Source organism: Schistocerca nitens, chromosome 3 (assembly GCF_023898315.1).
Source record: "Schistocerca nitens isolate TAMUIC-IGC-003100 chromosome 3, iqSchNite1.1, whole genome shotgun sequence".
NCBI classification, from domain to species: Eukaryota; Metazoa; Arthropoda; class Insecta; order Orthoptera; family Acrididae; genus Schistocerca; species Schistocerca nitens.
In genome coordinates, this window is record NC_064616.1 from 339,146,112 (window position 1) to 339,170,387 (window position 24,276).

At 41.0% G+C, this 24,276-nt stretch overlaps 1 protein-coding gene across 1 annotated transcript in view; it reads left to right on the plus strand.

Moving 5' to 3' along the window:
• LOC126249222 (tachykinin-like peptides receptor 86C) overlaps positions 1 to 24,276 on the plus strand; it is a 352,669-nt gene that overhangs the window by 138,520 nt on the left and 189,873 nt on the right. Inside the window, exon 3 of the mRNA XM_049950877.1 lies at positions 2,194 to 2,274. Within this exon, the coding sequence (XP_049806834.1) occupies positions 2,194 to 2,274 (81 nt within the window). The remainder of the gene's footprint in view (positions 1 to 2,193; positions 2,275 to 24,276) is intronic.

The window sequence follows — 24,276 nt, forward strand, 5'->3', positions numbered from 1 at the left end:
TTTAAGTAGAAACATTTGAACTACAAGTACTTGCCAAAGATACATCATTAATCTATTTTTGGTTAGTTATAAGCAGTGACATATATGTGAACGTCAGTAGTAATTATTTGTGATGAAAATATTTCATACTCAGCAGCATTTTCCATGAGGCATGCTATGTGTTTTTGCAGCACTATTTCCTTTGCACAGTGGTGAAAGTTTGGATCGCAAATTAGTAATTTGCTCCAGAAGTTATAAAACAATTAAAGGGGACTATTTATTTCCGTGCTGATGTCTATGAGATACAGACGGCATCTTCAATATATCATGTCTGTGTCCAGAAATTTCCCATGTTTAACGTCCTTTGTGAGACGACAGACGAACTGTGCTATCAACAAATCGAAATAGATTATTTTGAAAGTCATAAGCTGTTTGTTCCAATTTCCTGTTTGATGTTAAATAAAATGTATATACACTAGGAGTTCATTACCTACAAAATCATTTACTCTAACGAGCCAAATATAATGATCACTGCCGCCGTATGAGTGAATGCCACCTGGTAGCACTGAAGAACCGAGACGCGATAATGAAAGTATATTAACGGAGAAGAGACTAATGGGATATCGTTCAGCTGTTAATGGCGAAATCAACTAACATAAGCGACTTTAAAAATGGGCAGATGGTTATGGCCCAGTGGCTGGCTGTGAACATCTCGGAAACCGTTAAGCTGGTCAGCTGTTCGCGTCCTGAGCATGTGTGGAAAGCGGTTGATAGACGGTGAAATTACGAGTAGATAAGAGGTGTTAGACATCCACCACTCATTCCAGAACGTAGCAATTAGAGTCTTGCCCGCTTTGCAAACTAAGACAGCTGGAGATCCGTGACAGATCTGACGACAGGATGTTTCAGGGCACATCGTTCAGCGCATTTTGTTCAACATGGAGCTTCGCAGTACATGACCCCTACATGTTCCCATGTTCACCTAACGACATCGTGTCTGGGCCGTGGATTTATAGAAGCGCACTGCCTGATCGAATAAGTCACATTTTTGTTGTTGCACTGGATTGATATGGTACACAGATGTGAAGTTATCCAGGCGATTTGGTGTCGAAATGTGCATCGCGTCACGGACGCAGACAAGTTGGGTAGTATTATGTTATGGAGGATATTAACTTGTGCATCCTTGGAACCTTTGGTAGTAACTGAAGGCACCATGACAGCTTTTGAGTACGTTCGTATTATTGCGGATCACCTGCATCTTTCATGCTTGGTTTCATCTCCGATGGCCATGACATCTTATAGTAGGATAAAAATCAGCGTCACAAAGCCATAATCGTGCTACTTGCCGTGATGGTATGGGGCACCACTGACTACACAACACTCTGCTTCCCGTAGACGGTAATTTGGGCACTACGCGTGCATTTATGACTGTGTCATATCATAGAGACCTTCATGACAGTATCTTTCACCAAGATATGGCAAGAGAGCACATTGCCCTCACTGTCTTTATCTACTTCAATCGAGAAGCTGTTCGACTGTTTCCATGACCAACAGCTTCATAAAATCTCCTGAACACAAAAAATCTGGTCACAGGTTGCCGAGGGAGTTGCATGCCACCACTCATCAGCCCCTGCGACTGTGATCTCTGTCACAGAGTTAAAACAGCACAGAATAGTATTCCCATACCTATAATATAAGCTCCGATTAACTTCATACCCACAAGGGTCAGAGTTGACATTGCTGCCGGAGTAGGTGGCCTTGTGTCCTAAATTTCGCACCCTGTATACTCCCGTATCATCTTAAAATTCAATCATTTCTCCTTCCTATTGTACTGTACACGCACATAAGTAAAATTATTTCGTTTACTATCATCCCTAGATCTACAATTTTAATAACCATCAGTGTAGGTATTCTCTACATACCACACCGAATTCAGTCAGAGTGCTGAATATATTCAGCACTCTGAATGAATGAATTTACATGCTACAGAAAAATGCAGCTGCCTTATGAACATACTTCATTTGCAGGAGTTTGTGCCAAATAAACTCTTCAATTGGTGTGGGAAGGTTTAACTCACCTTAACCATGTAAGAAACAAAGGACATGTATATTACGCTTAATTTTTTTAAAGAAATAGTGTAGTACCTGTACATAACCTTAGGGTTCCTTCCATAATAAAAGTAATATGATGTAAACGCACGTCGTTATGTTCCAGGTACGCAGGTGGCGAGCAGTCGCGGTCGTGCTACATGGAATGGCCAGACGGACACTACCCAAAATCTCTCAGCGATTATGTGTGAGTAACAGCTTTGCAAGTGCGCCCTTCGCAGTTTCGTACGTAAATGGTTTCTGATGTTCTAGTGCCCTTGACAGAAAAGACAATAGATGTTTCTGAAAGCTCTGGCTTAATCACCGAGTTCGCACGGTTTAGCATCCCACAAGTTGTCGAACAAAAAGTCTTCCCCGAAAAATTAGGAGGTTACAATTGTGTATATCCCACACACTTATGCTTAAATATTTACTCATCTGCCTGCCACAATGCTCTAACTCATTCCGTAGCATCCTTATTTTCCAACGTTTTGAACTCTCAGTACACCAAATTCTCTATTATACGACATTAGGGCTATGCTAAGCCTTCGTGTTAACGTTTTTACCATGTTTGTTATTTATCCTAAATATCTTTGAGGGAGTCATAGTCACTTTAGTCTATATTGTAAACATTTTCCTCAAACATCATTGTGCTAACGTTTGTTTTCTATAGTTTCCATAGCGGTATTATGGTGTCGTACATCAGTATCGCAGAAATGACTGATTCGTACTTGAAGGTACACCCATCAGATGAGGCTTATCCTGTTTGTGGTCACTTGTAGTATTATTTGATGGGTCCTGGATAGAACTGTAAAAGTACCGTAGGCTATAAGTAAGCGTAGACTACGGTAGTTTTTCTTGTAGTTTTGGTCAGTTAAGTCGTAGCCATGTTACCTGTGCGCGTAACTATCTGGCGTCACCTCATTTAGGTAATTTTGTTTGCGTATGCGACCAGTCTCTTACTAGGTTCACCAAGAAACCAGAAGAGATGAACCGTCTGGAAACTGTGTGAGGATATAGAAAGGGTCGCGTAACCACGGCAAAGTTTTGTTCTATATAGTTATCATCCTGTATGTTACTTAAAAATACACAGTATTTAATTCTGGTTTTATTCGGAAACTGCTGATTTGTAATGTAAAAAAGAGGGGTGTTGTAGTAGCAAAAATAACAAAAAATGTGTCATAGGATAGTGGTAACTGACACCATAAATCTGCCACTGCGAAAGGTCGTGCTTTCACAGAATCTTCTCCATGCAAGTACGTCCACGTGGTTCGTGCTAAATTGTATGTAGTTCAAATCTGTGAAAATCATCAACTGTCAAGAAGAAATGAATTGAAACACATTTATGCAGTGACATGAAGGCACCGTCTTGTGAAGCGTGAGTCATGTTTCATAATGTATGTAATCATTCGTAGCTCCTATCTATGGCACTTACAGGTTTGTTAAAAACACAGGAATCTAACGAAAAAAGGTATTCTTGTGCCAGACGACTGAAATGAAGGCCGTGGCTGGGAATAAACCATAGTTGCCTCATTTAGTCGTAGCAGAAGTGACTAAGAATTGTAGCCATAGAGTTCTGAGAATTGAAGCAACATCACAGTTACAACTGTATAAATATTACGTGTAGGAGGGTAAGAATAATAAGAAAAAACATTTGTATCACTTAGACTTGTTATTAACATACCGATGTATGCACGGCAGTTTCTTAAACTACTGTTCCGACAGCCAGCATCTCTTACACACTCTCCACCACCAACGACTGGTAAAAATCAGTACGCACATGTTTTGTTTCATTTGCTGTGTGTGGGTAAGGGTCGATCGAATTATCAAGACTGTCCCCTACACTGCCATCAGTCAATCACAAAGGTATTTTATTCGAAATTACGGGGTCACATGCAGACGCCATGTTCCGAACCTTCCCACATTACGTGCCAGGTGCCCAACTAATGCAGGCCCAACAAACGACGGGAAGCAAAAACTAGTGCACCAGATATGTATACCCTTCATTCATAATAGAAATTCAGAAATACATCCGTCTTCATTTAAACGAGATGGTCCTTGTTGACAATTTTTGTTAGTTTTGATGTTTGTATAGTTCATTAACAGCTAACTTATAAACGAATGACTTTAATGTAAACTGAACCCTGTTAACCTCTAGAATAGTCAAACGCAATATTAACATTTTGGTAGTCTCCATATGGAACCCTAGCTCTAATTAGTAGTAGAATGTGTAGAACATAATAAAAGAAAGTTCATTTTGTGCTTATGTAGCCAAGTTCACAGAATATGTACGTCACCCCCAAAATTTTTACATCGGTTAGGTATTTTTTTAAATTACCACTCTGTTGTGGTAGACTCGTGCTTACTCCAGTGCATTCTTTACTTCCAGTTCCGATATTGTGTCTACTAGTTGACCAGTTGGGCAATTTCATTCATCACACAGATCCATAAAGCACGGATTCCATATTAGTACTTAACAGATTAGTGTTTCATCCGTTTCCTCCCACTGCAGCGGGGACCATCAACTGATCCACATGGGATGAATTCCATACCCATACTGTAAGTAAATCGTCACTAACTACGTTCACATAATGTTCTATTGACTTCTAAAGTTGTTACGTGCCATTACACAAATGTATGATACTTGCCACAATTCCGCTTAGCGGGGCATGGAAATGACGGCGATCGCCTTGTTCTCCAGTATGCTCATATGAGCAGTGGATGGAAACTGCACTGCTTTCTCATTTTCATGAGCACAGTACAGCTATCCCCATACTTTTAGATAGCGTCCATATCTCCATGTTTGTATGATAGCAAGTGAATAGCATATATTTTGTCAACTGTGACTCTGTCGCTCTGCGATTCATAACCAATGCCTTACGCCAAGTTGTTTCCTAGGAACAAGGCGTGCACTGTCGAAATTAGTCTTCGTAAGATATCGCCAGATCATAGTAAACAAGTTCCAGTTGCAGTTTTTCTGGTCTTCTCTTACATACCAGTGACTAACCGACTAATAGAGCAAACAATAGGTGACTTGTCGATTGCTCGGTGTTCTTGCTTGCCTAGACTGAGACCACTTGCTGTCAGATTACTGAACACATCTTAAATGACACATCCGCATTTTAGACCGCACTGCGAGTAGTCTTTCCAAGTTACTGGTATCTGTGAATTTGAAATGGATGTCATCGTAACGCCTGGGGTATCTTGTGTGGCTCAGATTTCGAAACGTTACCGATATCATCGGAACAAAGGGCAGTATTAACATCCAGGGGTCTGTAATTTAATTTCTCGTTACTGCAGAAAAGACTGCCAGGAGCAAGTGTTTCATAAATCATATTTAATATATTAAATACGTTTGTTCGTAACTTACTACATAACGAAACTGAGCGAATGAGGTGCGGTAACACAAGATAATCACTCAAGTTTGAGAAGACGTTGGTTGAAAGCCACATCCGGTCATCCATCTTTAGGCTGGCTGCGGTTTTCCTAAACCGCTCGAGTTTAATGCCGGGATGGTACCTTTGACAATCCTCCCCATGTCTTCTCAAACCAAGCTTCGTATGCCGTCTCAAATAGCCTCGTCGATGGCGGGGATTTAAATTCTAATCATTCTTTCCTTTTTAACGAAACTAATCTAAAGTTTGCGCTGTCGGGAATACTAATCAAAAGATTCATTTTCTCAAATTCGTATTAATGAGTATATTGCAGTGTTCTTTGTGAACGATGAATTGTCATTATGTACGTTTTTCCATTATTACCTAACCTCACGGGCGTTGGCACATATTTTTCCAGGTGGTGGCAAGCTTGAAAACATGCTAGTTTTATATAATCAGTTTGGTGAATTAGAAAACGAGTAATGGCCTAAGAACTAAATTTGACAACAAGGAGACAAAACTTACTCTGTGTCAAAAGATCGAGAATAATCTATTTACTATTTGATAGGAGATTACTTCGCTACCTAAGCATGAAGCATGTGTCAATAGTGCTTCCAAACACTTCATTTTATGTTATTGACTTAACTGTGGATGGAACCTGTTTGATTCAACGATCTGAAATTTCTTCCTAAGACGATTAAATTCACGATATCCAAAGAACTATGAAATAAAGCTAGAATATACACACAAAAATAATTTATTCACGCTCCCACAGTGAAGGACTCACACTGAACATCATAAATAGGAAATAGGAAAAAAAAGTCAGAAAATCCTGCTGATTATCATAAAAATGACACCTCTCGAGAAAAAGTAACATGTAATAAATTTAAAAAATAGATTTATTCAACTCTGATGCCATTTATAATACTTTTTTTTCCTCGTAAAACTTTACGTTTGTTTACATTACAGGGTTTTTCCTATTGCTTTCAAGATTTATATTTTTTAATGTCGACTCGCATGACTGAAGATGAGAAAATTTGCATTGAGAGCTACACCCTTTTAGGTTGGTTAGGCGAAGTGTAGTCCAGTGCCAACATACGGCTCCTCCAAACTAACATTGCATAATAAACTTCTTTAAGTCTACCGCTGCACCAAATTATTCCTCGTCTCTCCAGTTTCTCAAGTTATTGTGCAGTGTCCCAGCAGAATTAAGAATTCATTGTTCTGTGTCTAAATGTTCCGCTATGCTGCATCCACAGACTTTGAGATAGCCCTCCTACTGGACAGCACCATTTCCCCCTCTGTTCCAGCGCAGAAAAAGGTGTTTCTTTTCTAGACTCACGTGTTTTTGATTAAATATAGATGTACATACTGACCATATAACATGGTACTCTTCTTCCGAGTACAATTTCTTTGTTGTGTAAAACTGAATGATGAATTATGGTTTTTAGCTACCCACAGAGAAACGTTACACTGCTCTTGTGTTTCCGGTGTGCATTAAGGGGAGAGAGGGTCGTTAGGTAACACGGGAAGGGCGAGTGAGAATTATATTGATGCCATTTTTATTTCTTTGGGAATTGGTGATGGAATCCATGCTTCATGGCTCTAGACTGGCTCCTCTCTGAAGCTCGGTAAGGGTTAAACGGGGTACCAACAAAAAAAAAAAACTGAATTCATTATTTCGGCACTGTTACGTAAAGGTGAATATTCAACTTGACTGCACATCAGCGCCGAAACCGCAGCCGCACCAAGGAATTGGCATAATTTCTCTTTAACAGAGTGACAGTTAAAAATTGTAGAGATATATAGTGATTGCTAAGGCAGTAGTATTCCACGTCGTGATCGGCAGTGTTATATCTGCAGTTTAGTGGAGTTCCAGACAGTGATTTCTAGAAATTCAGAAGAATTCTCTAACGGATAAAAAGATTCTAGCAGGAGAGGTCAAGTAAACGCTCTTGCCGCCACCCCCCCCCCCACCCCCACCCCCCGTTCCCTCTTGCGGACCCCTACGCCTGACCTCATTATTGCTAATGTTGTGCAGTCGACATAATTACACGAAAATCGCAGTAACTGTCACAATTAGTGCGCTTCACCTGCTCCACTGCTTACCAGTACTTCGTATATACAGATAACACTGTGCCGTTTAATAGCAACAAACATAAGCAATACATATTACCTTAAAGGGGTTCATGGAACATGTTACGAATGTAGCTCAGTGGAAGTTTTTGAACTTTTGGCGACCTTGCTCTTTTGTAACAGGTCAATAATCATAATATTTCCTCTGGTGCAGTTATATTCCTGTCTTGTGAATTAATTTCATTGTAAGCACCATTTTCTTCACATTCAGAGTCATGATGGTGATAGAAATATTTGGTAGCGTGACATGGATGTCTGTAACGTTAATAGAGAAGTCTGAGGACACGAGTGTGGCTGAAACAAGTAAGAATGTTAAAAAACTGTAGAACAAAATGACAAAACGTTTTCTATATCTCTTGTGAAACACACATAAAGAAACGTACTAGAAAAACCCAAGAAGAAAGTACCGAAAGACTATGACAGATGCACGTATCTGACTGGTCACCCAAATGATGCTAACCGAAAAGGATGTGCCAGCCGCTCTTCAACACCCAACAGATTATTTTGCAGTATGGACAGTCCATCACATTTTTAAAACGTACCACGTTCGTATCGCCCTCACCTGAAATAGAGGGCAGGGACCCACCTAAATTTGCTGTTACGTTCTCGTCATAACACGAAACACACTCCGTTAACAAGATGTTGAAACTAGTACTACACAGGCTCCAAAAACTGTTAGGTCTTCACGATGTACGTAGCACGAAGCCATGGGTCAGAGGTCAATGACCTCAACGGTGGCGGTTTCTGCGTCACTTAATCCTGTCTCTGCGACCAGAATGAGGGTAGCCACAGCTGGACAGTTGATTTTTCAGACCGCAGCTCATTTTTCGATACTCAGTGTAATTCTGCCTCCCAGTGGATTACGGCTTTCTGACTCAACAACGAGGAAATGGCTCATAAAGGGAAATCATAAATATCTGCTGTGTATCCCTAACAAGACTCCGTTACTGAAATTATCAGCACACTCATTCCCCTGGATTCCAACGGGTTTCTAGTACCCAGCAGAAAATTGTTTCCTCTGATCTTGGAGGTGCAGCATGGAGTCATGAATCACCCTTAACATTTACTCTGCGTTGTAAATCAATGAAGTCGTGGAGGAGGACGGGAGACTAAGGAAATCAGAGCAGATGAGAGTATTCATTCCTCTCTCATGCGTCCTCTGCTCCACTGCCTTCTGTATCGCACCGTAAATTCGCTTGTTAGTCGAACCTTCAGAACGCTATTAGTGAAAACCACTGAACAGCAGAGTGGATCACGCTGCTTAGATCCATCAATGTGCACCAGGATAAAATGATGGTGCTTCTGTAGAATATTGCTAAAAGGGATTTAAAGCGACACTAAATGTTCTATCCGTGTTAAAATTCATCATGTATATATTTTACAAATACATGGCAATCATTTACTGCAACCCTGGTGTAAAATATTAAAATATGGCAAATCAGCCTCTAAAATGTAGTTCTTTTCACGAATCCCAACAGTTAAGTGTTTTTTTTACTGGTCTCAGCGCAAATACTGGAAATGGGGCTAGTCTTAAATGCCACTGTGGTCATCCTGATTATCTCATGGTGAACCGCAAAGTAAATCTACAAGTATCACGGCCAAACAGACCCATACACTTCACACGTATAATCGAGACAGGTTCGTACAAGGCCCTATGAAATTGTAGCAGATGTATTCTGTCACTTCCCATGTTGTGCAGCACGTAAATTCTAAAATTCTGAGTTCTTTCAAAGTCTGTGCTTTTAAATGTTCCAAGTGTGGCAACCAGCTTAGTTTCTCATCAAATATAAAGCCTAGGAACCACTCCAAATCTTTATAGTTGCAAATTATATCCTACTTTTTAACTTCTGAAACACTAAAACACTTTTCGAAACGTTAAAATGAACAAGCAGAGAATTCAGCGAAAAATTGCTAACTTTCATTGTTCGCCCATGTCTATGGGCTCTTAACAGTTAACTGCAACTGTCGTATGATTGTTAGGCGACGAATAAGGAGCACTTAATGGTGCTCCTTTCGATGGACACAACACCATATCATGTATTCCACTGTGTATCTCAGTTTTATATCAGATCACTACACACTGCGTTCATAAATCAGAAATCTTCCGAAACAGCAGCCAGCGGTTTACCTTTCTCCATCAGAAACCTTAACCCATGGAAAAAACAGCTTACTTCTTCCAAATGCTTTGCACCTGTAGAATGAAGTTAATTTAGTTAAATGTTTATGGGATCTTAGAACATTTACATGATGAAGCCGGCAGTAACCACTGTGAACAACATGGTGGCGTGGCACCAAGTAGTTTCCTTAAGTAGCAGTAAAAGTATTACAAATACAGGATGTAACGGGTACGAGTCTAGATGTTTTTATATGTGGGGCCTTAACATTTAGCCGGCCGAAGTGGCCGTGCGGTTAAAGGCGCTGCAGTCTGGAACCGCAAGACCGCTACGGTCGCAGGTTCGAATCCTGCCTCGGGCATGGATGTTTGTGATGTCCTTAGGTTAGTTAGGTTTAACTAGTTCTAAGTTCTAGGTGACTAATGACCTCAGCAGTTGAGTCCCATAGTGCTCAGAGCCATTTGAACCTTAACATTTACACCATCATTGTGCTGGTAGTTTTTCTCTGTGTCAAACAGTCTTACCACAAACACATCACAAACTTTTTGATCTGCATGGTCATAACTGCATCATTAAGTAGACTGCACCTGTAAATATAGAGTCACTATTTTGCGTCCACGCATCTACACTTCTGTACCTGACCTGCTGCTCAGAGACAATAAGTATTAATGTCACACTCTTGCTATACATACTTGGAGGTAATGCGCAACACAATATCATAGCACTTGCAACAGCTTTAATTATTAGGGTGCAAATGGCGCCTCGGGCATGGTTGTGAGTGTGTTGTCTTTAGCGTCTATAGTTTAAGTTGAATTAGGTAGTGCGTAAGCCTAGGGACCGATGACCTCAGAATTTTGGTCCATTAAGACCTTACCACAAATTTGCAAATTTTTTCAAATGACGTAAATGCTGACGTAAAGTTGTTCAGTACACAATCCTCTGTCACGAATAGAAATATCTGAATTTTTACCTATTACATACCTATTACACCCTGTTTCTTGTGAAGCATATAGTTCTTAAAAGACCGCAATTGGTTTACAAAGTTAGTGCGGATCCTGGAAGTAATAATTACGAATAAGATACAAAGAGTAAATGGGATCAAATGTTCTGAATACATAACTTCTAACAAACCAATAGCTCTTATGTAACACAGGAACTGGGAAAATAATATTCGGTCATATAATCAACGTTCATTTCACGAAAAATCAAGAACTTAAGAGCCTCCATTCCACCACAAGAGAAAAATCATCCCAAGTATGAACGCAGAGTGACTGAAAGCTGACTGTGCAGATATTCTGAATCCACTATTAAAATAATCTCTACATCCGTCTAACAGTCAACACCGAAAGTACCTGAAAGGATCTCTCCCATTTTCTTCATAATTGTAGAAACTGTAAATGGTTCAAATGGCTCTGAGCACTATGGTACTTAACATCTAAGGTAATCAGTCCCCTAGAACTTAGAACTACTTAAATCTAACTAACCTAAGGACATCACACACATCCATGCCCGAGGCAGGATTCGAGCCTGCGACCGTAGCGGTCACGCGGTTCCAGACTGTAGCGCCTAGAACCGCTCGCCCACTCCGGCCGGCTAGAAACTATAGCTTGCACATATGCCAGACAAACCCAGACTACCTCGAATAGAAAAGAACTCGACGACAATCAGTACCAGAATATCGAATACACGGTCGAACTATAGCACCTCATTGTTTCATGGTCTAAACTGACCTCCAAAGATATGAAATGCATCAGTGGAGACAGAAAGAGATTGCTCAAACACATTATTTCGACTAATAGAATCAGACCGTAGCAGAAACACGGACGGTATTGCCAGGATAACTCGCTATTGAAGAAAAGCTAAAACACTGTGAGCAAAAAATGAAACTGCAAATGAACAGATAACATTAAACACTTAAAATATCACCTTGTAAGACATCATTCTTTTGTAAAAATGCTATGATATTTCATTAACGACTATAACGACTCTGTAATTAAAATACATAATATGAATACAGTATGGACTATAGAAAAACTAGAAGGGTCTCAAAAATACCATACATAAAGATAATCAAGGATATTATGTCTCCAAGTTTCATCGTAGACCTTCTCAAATTCAAAGAAGGTATCTGCTAAGTGAAGCCTGATCAGGAAAGCCTGTTGTATCACCGCTTTCAGCAGAGCCACATTATCAATGGTAGAGTGACAGCCACAGAATCCACACATACAGCGACTAACGAGTTATCTGTATTCTAAGATCCAGACAGAGTGACAGTTGAGCATTGTCTCCAAGGTCTTTCCCACACATCTGGTGAGGACAGCTTTACGAAAACTTCTCAGTGATTTGCCATCTTTTCTAGGATCTAGGAGACGAATTAAAACAGCTTCCTTTCACATGTCAGAGAATTACCCTACCTCAAAAACGAAACTGGAAATATAGAGGACGCTTCTTTTGGCATTTACGTTGAGACGTCGCATCATACTGTAATGACGCTGTCGTGACGTCGTGACGTATCACGTGCCATAGACGTCGCTAACTCCAACTTCCTCATGGGATCGAATGCTTACCCGCATGGAAGCGAATGAAGCTGAACCTCACAGATAGCGAGTCATGGGGACTTAATGAAACTGACTCGGCTAGCGACACAGATGCTGTGATCTACCTTGTTCCCGAACCGTCAGTGACTGCCATGTCTCATCATATCTGACTGTTTTAAAAATCTTCAAAAGCAACACTAAAGAGAATCTAACTGGTTAACTGCGGAACGTTACAAAAAAAAACTTAACTCCGCTATCCGGCCTAGAGGAACCCACAATGCCATGTCATTCCCTGCCAGCTTTCCAGACCTGGATGGGTGGATGTAGATTTGAACATCACTCATACACAATACGATGCTTCTGTCACAAACACTACACCACCTCGCTACTGTAGCACCTTTTTGTTCGTTGCAAGATCATTAATGGTTCTTGTGCATACATATAGAAACTCTACCCTAATTCCGTTACGGACCTGTTGATCTATTTTCCCATTAAAATTCGACATTCTTGTTTCTGTATATTGAAACACTTACATTTCTCATTATCTACTTACTTGCTGTTAGGAACACCGTCTGCCAATAGCTACTTGGCTTACAAGGCAACCTCCCCATCGCACCCCCCCTCAGATTTACTTATAAGTTGGCACAGTGGATAGGCCTTGAAAAACTGAACACAGATCAATCGAGAAAACAGGAAGAAGTTGTGTGTAACTATGAAAAAATAAGCAAAATATACAAACTGAGTAGTCCGTGTGCAAGATAGGCAACATTTAGAATAACGTGAGGTCAGGAGCGCCGTGGTCCCGTGATTAGCGTGAGCAGCTGCGGAACGAGAGGTCCTTGGTTCAAGTCTTCTCTCGAGTGAAAAGTTTAATTTTTTTTTCAGACAATTATCAGAGTTCAGGCACTCACACATAATCAACTTCGCTCTCCAAAATTCCGGGACATATTCAGATTTGCTTGGACATATGCAGGATTTGACGGTCTACACACGGAAAAATTTGAAAACGTTAAAAACATATGTTTTGACAGAGCACAGAGAAAACTGTGCGACTGTGAAACTGTTGCATTCATTTGTTGCAGTTTATGTGACACACTCTTATGTTTTCATCACATTTTTGGGAGTGATTATCACATCCACAAGAAAACCTAAATCGGGCAAGGTAGAAGAATCTTTTTACCTATTCGCCAAGTGTGCAAGTTAGGTGGGTCGACAACATATTCCTGTCATGTGACGTACATGCCGTCTTGAGAGGCACGTCCTTTCGTCTACTAATCGCACGGTTTTGCGGTGCGGTCGCAAAACACAGACAGTAAACTTATTACAGTGAACAGAGACGTCAATGAACGAACTTTGCAGAAATTAAGTAAGTAAACTTTTCGCTCGAGGGAAGACTTGAACGAAGGACCTCTGGCTCCGCAGCCGCTCACGCTAACCACGGGACCACGGCACTCCTGTCTTCACATCATCCTTGATGTTGCCTATGTAGCCCATGGACTACTCAGTTTGTATATTTTGCTTATTTTTTCATAGTTGCACACAACATCTTCCTGTTCTCTCGATTGATATGTGTTCAGTTTTTCAAGGCCCATCCACTGTGCCAAATTACAACTAAATCTGAGAGGGGGGCGATGGGGAGGTTCCCTTGTTAGATTAACTGACAGAAGAAACACTTAGCTCCCTTCAACTATTCGAATGAAATGCTGTAGGGTGGGCAGAATAAAACTGGCCGGGATAGTATTTCCTGCATGTTGAGACAGGCAACACAGTTTAAATAATTCACTCTGTGTACGTTTAATAAAATTGGAGTTATCTTAAGGAGCATGAAATATATTTCAGGCCAGCTTCTTGTTCATCCTTCATTTGACATACTTTATGTATTTTCTTGTCAAGTACGGTATGTTTCTTACATAATTGGAGCCTCATAAAAACGAGAGGATGTGTTGGAATTACAGTGACTCAAAGATCGACGTGAAATACACAATACACATTGATCATTTATGACTTGTTGCTAATGAATGTACTAGTAGTACATTGAGGAACCCATGTCTGAAAATTTGTCACGTAGAAAAATGTGTAATTATATGAAGGACGAACACTAACTTCATTTACCGAAGGTTTATTCAGCACTTGCACATACAAGAGCGCGGAGTGAACTGCCTAGGCCGGAACACATGCAGTATATGTACAGCTACAGAACATTACAATACAATGATGCTTGATATTTGTGGATACTTCTAAGATGTACTCCAACCGAATATAGAAATTAAAACCGTACAGTCCAGGTGAGATTTGAACTCACGACCCTCCATGCAACAGTTTAGTATCATAACTACTACACTACGGTGCTACTCAGCTTCTGTTGCCACAATATATCTAGGTGATAGTGACGTGATAAACTATTATACAAAAATTTACAATGGTCGTATACTTCCTGGTGGCAATACTTCAAATTAATAAAAAAAAATTCACTTCAGAATTATCAATCGATCTGTGTAGTGGACCTGTACCAGATTCAGCGCATTCTGCCTTGTTGCCAGATTTACCCCTCCCTCTGACATGATCGATGATGTCATACTTCCTTGGCAGATTTGTTCCCCTACTCCCTCTCCACCAACCATTCTGACATCGGAGGCCGATTGCCTTGTGTATGAAATTGTGGGAAACTCAAAGCAATGATGGTTAATTCAAAATTAGGCAATTTGTGTTAGAGAGTTTCACCACACTCCTATGTTATCACTGTAGAAGTAGGACAGTTGTCGTAGGTGTAAAATGGAGGGAAGTCAAAAAATGGGCAGTTACCTCATTGGTTGAAAATCCAAGACGACAGACCTTAAGGTACTGGCACAGCCTGCACAACTTTCAGGTTTCCTGGGCTTCCCCAGTCCTATGACATCAAAATCCAAGATAGTATACCTAAGGATATTAGGGCATCCTGCATGGTTAACAAATTTCCTAGCTTACTGGCGAAGGCTGTATACTTGTCAGGCGACTTACGTTCTAAGTTTAGAATCATACCGTAAGGGTAAATTGGAGGAAAAATTTTAAAATCATCATGTTTTCCCCGATTCTGCGATATCGCAGTTCACTTGCCCTACGTTTAAAACAACACTGCAATCTGGATATATAAATAGTTCCCCTACCCACTTGATACTACTGTTCAAATAATTTCCACAGCTGCTGGGATTGCACATAAATGCAGATGCTGTCCACATGATTCACGCCAAGTCCACTCCAACAGCGTATTTATAAGTGTAGGTGGCATGCTACCACTGCCTCTGTGGCGGGCTGAGCTTCCACGCTGAGAGCGCAGGATAGGGAAGCTGCTTCATGAACCATCTCACCGCACCAAGTGACCGTACACTGCCCTCACGTCTACATGAATTACTTTTTATAGAAAAAGCGTGTGCAATGCAGATATGCCTACCTATTGTAATAGTCAATTTCTTTAATGTGGTGTAAATATGCTTTTCCTTATAGAAAGATGTTTGCAATAGACATGTCTTCCGTTAATTTGAGCACTTAAAATGAATTGTAAATGCGTTTCCTGTTATAGGGAATGATACGTGCAGATGAAACTACATGCAGTTAGAGTAAAGATAGAAAGAAAGAAAACAATTAACTAGCATTTAAAAAAGTATATTTATTTGTAATATGGTTTTCTTTAAAATATTTATATTACAAATCAATTAGATATGTTTCCCACAAGTCCATACATTTAACATTTCGAACATGTATGTATTGTATTTAACAGCTCATACAGTTTTAAAATTCAAGTTATATATATATAACGTTTCAAAGATTCACACACTTATATATGTTGTTTTTGGAATACACTTTGCACTTATATGGTTTTCAACATATTAGAATAATCACAGCAAAATTTATGATGTTGTAGCGCAGTTGACACTGAATACTTATAGTTTGTCTGTGAGACATGCCATTAAAATAATATAAATACAATCGTGATTTGTGAGTGAAGCAGTAATGAAACGTAACCTAAAGCACAAAAAATACCTACAACCTAACTCACAAACATAGAGTGCAGATCCAACTAATTCTCACACACAATAAACACTTGCTCACATGGTTTAGGAACAATACAACTTGCACACATAGCGTGCACTCGACTCACACACATGCACAAAAACACACGCACACACACATGCACTCATACAGGTAAGAAATGAGGATTAATATACAGTTAACTATCCACTTTCACCTACTCTTCAGTCCGCCCCGTCCTACGGGCCCGGGTTCGATTCCCCGCTGAGTCGAGATTTTCTCCGCTCAGGGACTGGGAGTTGTGTTGTCTTCATCACAATTTCATCCCCATCCGGCGCGCAGGTCGCCGAATGTGGCGTCGAATGTAATAAGACCTGCACCAAGGCGGCCGGACCTGCCCCGCAAGGGGCCTCCCGCCAATGACGACGAACTCCCATTTCCATTTACCTACCTTTCAAGGTCACCCAACTACCCATTTTCTAATACTTTTCAAAATTCTCATCATAAGACCATTTATACACTCCTGGAAATTGAAATAAGAACACCATGAATTCATTGTCCCAGGAAGGGGAAACTTTATTGACACATTCCTGGGGTCAGATACATCACATGATCACACTGACAGAACCACAGGCACATAGACACAGGCAACAGAGCATGCACAATGTCGGCACTAGTACAGTGTATATCCACCTTTCGCAGCAATGCAGGCTGCTATTCTCCCATGGAGACGATCGTAGAGATGCTGGATGTAGTCCTGTGGAACGGCTTGCCATGCCATTTCCACCTGGCGCCTCAGTTGGACCAGCGTTCGTGCTGGACGTGCAGACCGCGTGAGACGACGCTTCATCCAGTCCCAAACATGCTCAATGGGGGACAGATCCGGAGATCTTGCTGGCCAGGGTAGTTGACTTACACCTTCTAGAGCACGTTGGGTGGCACGGGATACATGCGGACGTGCATTGTCCTGTTGGAACAGCAAGTTCCCTTGCCGGTCTAGGAATGGTAGAACGATGGGTTCGATGACGGTTTGGATGTACCGTGCACTATTCAGTGTCCCCTCGACGATCACCAGTGGTGTACGGCCAGTGTAGGAGATCGCTCCCCACACCATGATGCCGGGTGTTGGCCCTGTGTGCCTCGGTCGTATGCAGTCCTGATTGTGGCGCTCACCTGCACGGCGCCAAACACGCATACGACCATCATTGGCACCAAGGCAGAAGCGACTCTCATCGCTGAAGACGACACGTCTCCATTCGTCCCTCCATTCACGCCTGTCGCGACACCACTGGAGGCGGGCTGCACGATGTTGGGGCGTGAGCGGAAGACGGCCTAACGGTGTGCGGGACCGTAGCACAGCTTCATGGAGACGGTTGCGAATGGTCCTCGCCGATACCCCAGGAGCAACAGTGTCCCTAATTTGCTGGGAAGTGGCGGTGCGGTCCCCTACGGCACTGCGTAGGATCCTACGGTCTTGGCGTGCATCCGTGCGTCGCTGCGGTCTGGTCCCAGGTCGACGGGCACGTGCACCTTCCGCCGACCACTGGCGACAACATCGATGTACTGTGGAGACCTCACGCCCCACGTGTTGAGCAATTCGGCGGTACGTCCACCCGGCCTCCCGCATGCCCACTATACGCCCTCGCTCAAAGTCCGTCAACTGCACATACGGTTCACGTCCACGCTGTCGCGGCATGCTACCAGTGTTAAAGACTGCGATGGAGCTCCGTATGCCACGGCAAACTGGCTGACACTGACGGCGGCGGTGCACAAATGCTGCGCAGCTAGCGCCATTCGACGGCCAACACCGCGGTTCCTGGTGTGTCCGCTGTGCCGTGCGTGTGATCATTGCTTGTACAGCCCTCTCGCAGTGTCCGGAGCAAGTATGGTGGGTCTGACACACCGGTGTCAATGTGTTCTTTTTTCCATTTCCAGGAGTGTATTATCGTGAATACGATATCTTTAATGTTACCACTGTGTGTGTATACATGATGCAACATTAGAGGAACGTTTATTAATTTAACAAACACCTTTAAGGCCTCAGCCTTCCAAGAGCCGAGCTGCATGTCGAGAACGTTACACCATTCTTGCCGACCATCGCAGAGTCCTGTAATGATGTCACGGGTGTTTTAACACGTGTTCGTAACACAGAAAATTTTTTATTTACTTTAATACCTGGGAGATGTGTTAGCAGACCGCAACATCCGTTGATGTACTGACACGAGGCTGTTGCGAGTGCAGGATGAATACATACAACTTTAGCAGCAGTAGAGCCGGACTTGCTGTTCTGCAACCTGGTTCAGAGTATTGCTGCCGTCGACTGAGGGCGGCCGAGACACCCTTCCATTAGTATGAAAATTGGCTTACATGCACTAAATCCTTTAATTCCACCAACCGGAAGAGACGCGCATTGTACCCACAACCTCACAAGCGCATTCACATTGCCATTGCATGTACCAGCCGCACAGACAGCAAGACACATTAGACTCAAGCCATTTATTAAAACACACCTACATTCCAATGCCGTGATTGTCATTCCAAAACAGTTGTACTGCAGGCCACGGCTGTGCCACGTCTCCTGTTAATGGCTCCCTTTCACATCAGCGCAGAATATACTCGTATTATAACAGAACGCTATGGTAGGAATGCAAGGCTATGGATCAGAAGGTCTTGGTTTTCAATGTAACGTCGGACTTCCGTTGGATTTGTATCTGTCATTACCAGTTCGTTCACCTCTGTTGATGTTTCTTGGTGTGAAACGTGTTTTACAGCATGGAACTGCGAATCGTAGCTTAATACCAGTTCAATGCTGTTTAAAAACTCGACAAGTTGGCTACTAAATCGTAAACAGTGTTGGAGTTTGCACAAGCGAGTTCCACGTTAAATACAATAAGTACGTTTCCCTGTTTTGTAAAAGAAATTACGCACAATTTCTCATGTTGAAATAATTGTATTTAAACTTTAGAATGCTTCTGTTGATTTTCTACCGAGTCGTCATGGTTTTCGAAGTAATTTTGGTAACGTTACACAAGTTTTTTTTGAAACCATTGGTGTACAAGGTCGGGTTTTGTGCTCCTAACCAGCAGTACACTGCTGACCTGACTACACTGTTGATGCTGAAGTGCTTAATTCTAAGATGACCTTAGAGTTGGGGGAATATGTGGCAATCAAGTGAGATAAGGTATGGCGAATTTAACCTTTCTTTTGGGGCAATTTCGCTACGTTTTTTTTCACGCCACGCTCTGACGTTTTGTCTTATGGGTCGAATGGTGGATTTTGACCTCACCCCATTTGATTGCTCATACAAACAACATACACACAAAAGCAAAACGAGGATAATGGAATGTAGTCGAATTAAATTGGGCGATGCTGAAGGAATTAGATTAGGAAATGACACGCTTAAAGTAATAAATGAGTTTTGCTATTTGGGGAGCAAAATAACTGATAACGGTCGAAGGATATAAAATGTAGACTGGCAATGGCAAGGATAGCGTTTCTGAAGAAGAGAAATTTGTTAACATCGAGTACAGATTTAAGTGTGAGGCAGTCGTTTCTGAAAGTATTAGTATGGAGTATAGCCATGTATGGAAGTGAAACATGGATAATAAATAGTTTGGACAAGAAGAGAATAGAAGCTTTCGAAATGTTGTGCTACAGAAGAATGCTGAAGATTAGATGGGTAGATCACATAACTAATGAGGAGGTATTGAATAGGATTGGGGAGAAGAGAAGTTTGTGGCACAACTTGACTAGAAGAAGGGATCGGTTGGTAGGACATGTTCTGAGGCATCAAAGGATCACCAAGGGTGGAGGGTAAAAATCGTAGAGGGAGACCAAGAGATGAATACACTAAGCAGATTCAGAAGGATGTAGATTACAGTAGGTACTGGGAGATGAAGAAGCTTGCACAGGATAGAGTAGCATGGAGACCTGCATCAAACCAGTCTCAGGACTGAAGACAACAACAACAACAAACTTCACCAGAGACAAAGGTCATCTTCCGGTTGTTATAGCCAGTGGGTAGTCCTTTTACTGCGAAAAAATGAATGACACAGCGCAGCTCAGAAGTGGACACACATTCTAGTGGTAAATCCATGGTAACTGGCAGCATACTGGCAAGATGCTGCGGTGAGCATCGTGAGTGAGTGTGCGAATTGTCAACATATACCAGACGAGCTCGGAAGCCCTCACATACCATGGGCACTATTTATTTTCGAGAAAAACAAAACAGGGAAACTTACTTATTGTACGACCCTCGTAATTAACACATAGGCAGAGAGAACACACATATTCTTCCCTGTACATTATGAATTCTTCTCCCAATATTTTTGTGTAAGGAACTAAACTTCATATATCGTTAACAAAAGAATGGCTATTTGCCAGTTCACGCAGCAAGATAAGCAGATGGCAGCTCTGCATTGTAAATACTGCATTGCAAATAATCTAGAATGAAAAATGCTTTGCACCACCATAGAGTTATAAATAGCAGCCCAATGCTATGTTATTTAATCAGGAAGACGCTTTGCGGGGCACAGTGTCTGTGTCACCTCACTTTTATTTCAACGTTTGCGATGCTATTGCCGCTGAATGTATTACATGGGGATGTGGGCTAGCGTTTTACCATAGGACCAGAGTATTGTTTTATTTATTTGGATGATTTATTTCAATTACGGAAACAACTACAGTAGCTTGCGCAGTTCTGCACCGAGTGCCACGCCAGCTGGCACGCTGCCATACATTCATCCGTCAGCTGCAGCAGCTGTCTAATGCAGCCCTGAGAGGTCGGTCCTGTCTACGGTGACTTGAGGAGAGGCCTCTACTGTACAGCAGCCACCTCTGACTGCGACATAGCTATGGTAGACTATGGTGAAATGACGCTGTTACTCGCATACCAAGTTTAGATCTAAGTCACTGCTACCCGTTAGAACAAAGAAGCATAGCTAAAGCCATAATCGCAGTGGAACCAATACAGAATGCTGTTCTACAGTTTACACCATACAGAATCACCTGGCATCCAGTGCACTATAAATACTGTTTATCCCCGCAAGGTCAAAGGCGGTAGTTATGAATCATAGCTTTTAGCCTACTGAAAACGCGAGACATTTTAAAGATTTCTGGGAGGATAATAGTAAGAAAGCAAATATTCTTGCACAAAATCTTTATGAATTTTTCATTACAACACATCAACTGTTATGTAAGCTACATAACCGTTGTGTGAGTTATTCCTGCGCCTCTGAGTGAGCAGAATGTTGCACTCTAATGACCCCACTGGACATCTAGCACGGAGTGCAATGTAAACACTAGTACTTTCTGTATAGTTAATCAGTGTACCTATAAATGGTAGCTTTCATTCTCCTAATACCAAGTTCTTTAGTTAGAGCCCTTTATAAACTTGTTAAGATTGCCTCTGAATCATAAATATGTGACAACTGTGATATATTTGTAGCATAACAAATGAGAAAACCATTACAATTTTACAGAATCCCTATTACTTTTTTCACATTCATCATACACGGAGAACCCATGTCTATTTTTGGTTGTAGATGCTTTAAGAATATTCAGCTTTTATTATTAACTTACAATTTAAATCTAAGTCACAATCATTTAATTATTTTTCCATGTGGTAATTCGATAGTAATAAAACGGGTATGTTCTCGAATTCTGATAAATTTATTTAATAAATTTTTTCCTATAAACTACCTCTTGTATGGTCTTAAAAATTATCTCAATTTTTCACTATAATTCTTTTAACTGAGAGAAATTGGGGATTTTAATTTTTCCTTTCATTTACTTCATTATTTTATTGTTAAAATATTCCAAGCCTTCTCGTGGGGATGTTTCCAACTCATATACTGCACGTTCTTCTGGAGTTTCGATATAGATCCAAATGTTTACGACTTTTACAAACGGATTAGGCTTAAATGTAGGCTACTTATTCTGTCAGTTTTAATCTCTGCAAATCGTATTTCTGTTTCTAGGTACACAATGTCCAGTCCACTTCATTTGGATACAGCGAAACTACCAGTTTTAAGGAAACCGAAATGGGCGTGGACGCTTAGAAACAGACTTTTCATGTGTACTTAGTATGGCAAATGTCCTCAGAGTCATCATTTTCTACAAGTGCACGAATGTGTGGCCACTTTCTATTGCTCTTTACAGTAAACAGTGTCCTCAGATCCGTCATTTTCTACAAATATACCAATGTGTGACCACTTTCCATTGATGTTTACAGTAAACGCCGATATCTCATATTACCCATTTAAATTCATATTTTTACATCTACTGTGTTTAAATTAGTTTGTAAGCCTTTCTTTCGCATTGAGAGAGGCTTGTTCTTATCCAGCAGCAGTTTAAAGTCTTCCTTCATAGCAGTTCTTTTCACCAGATACTCCAGAATTTGTGACTTGAGTTTAATCTGTTCCGTTTCAGTTTCTGCTTTGTGCACATAATGCATTAACGGTACATGAAGGAATAATTACCTTAATAGGGACGATTTTGACTGTGTTTGATATATTTGTTCTTTCTCTTAAGATTTGTGGAACAACATTATCTGTGGGAACCAGTCCTAATATGGAAATATGTATAATGGATGGTATTGTGAGGAACAACCCTCTAGATTGACAGAAATATGTTTCCCCAGCTTTAACCTTCCTAGGACCTTAAGGCTCAATATGATCCCCAACGCAAATTTTAAGTATACGGTGTGTAACGTATATAAGTGGAGATATTTTTCTATGTGGTAACTTAATATGTACACTCATCAGTGCGTTGGTTGCTTTTTCCCACAAATATTTCACAAACTTTACAACCTGGTGTTTTGTGCACAGTTGTAACAGCACCCATAAGTGGAATTTACCTGTCAGTATTTTGTGTCCGTGTGTACGCACTTCAACACCTGGCCTACAGCCCAGGGGAAAATAGCGTGCTCTTTCCACTTGTACTTTAAGGTACTAACCTACACAAAATGACGTGAATACTGATGTAACAATGTTCAATACACCATTCTTAGTCACAAATAGGAATATCTGTAATTATACTCCTTGCACTCTTTACATCTCGCTTGTTTTAAATACTATTATTTCCAGAATATATAATTTTTTCTGTCAGAGACAACTGTATCCACTAATGGAAATTTGGAAATTTGTGGTAAGGTCTTATGGGACCAAACTGCGAAGGTCATCGGTTCCTAAGCTTACGCACTAGTTAATCTAACTTAAACTAACTTGCGCTAAGGACAACACACACACCCATGCCCGAGGGAGGACTCGATTCTCCGACGGGGGGAGCCGCGCGGGCCCTGACACGACGCCTCAGACTGCGCGGCTATCCAATATTGTTTTGTTCAGTTTTGTATTTAGAAAATATTAAAATTCATTTCTTCCTTTTTGCACTGAGTACCACTGGAGCCAACATGACCCCATCCAAATTTCTTACGATTCTTGTTTATTGATGTAACATGCATGAAATCATACTATTGATTGTTACATTGAACTGCTGTACTTTATGTTTATAGGGTAGTTCATTAAAAAAATGCCAGTATGGCCTGTATAAATTAGTGGGGTCTTGTAACCCCAGTGGTACTTAGCGGAACGAAAAATATTCCGGTACTAAGAGGCTTACTGTAACATTTATGTATAATGCCTGTATCATGTATGTTGGAGACTGAGTTAACAATTCCCACACGGTTCACACGTTAATAATTGAAACGACACAAGTCAGAACCTAGTTTATAACCTTTCCTAGTTTTGATTGGAAGGTTTACTTCTAAATCACTGAACTTTTGATTATTCGTATGGCCCAAGCAGACTGACTGCAGAACACTGTTAAACTCAAAATAGCAACTGTTCTTTAAGCTATTCGCTACGATACACCACAAAGAAGCAATTAGCACAGAGTACAGTGGAGCACATTATAAATACTGTTTGGCAGTGTTTAGTATATGTAGACAGTCTTCCAAAGGGTTAAGCACACCAACGATTCTGTATTTACAAATCCTAGCTTTCTTTCTGGTAATACCATGATTTCTCAGGTTTTTGTGGCACGA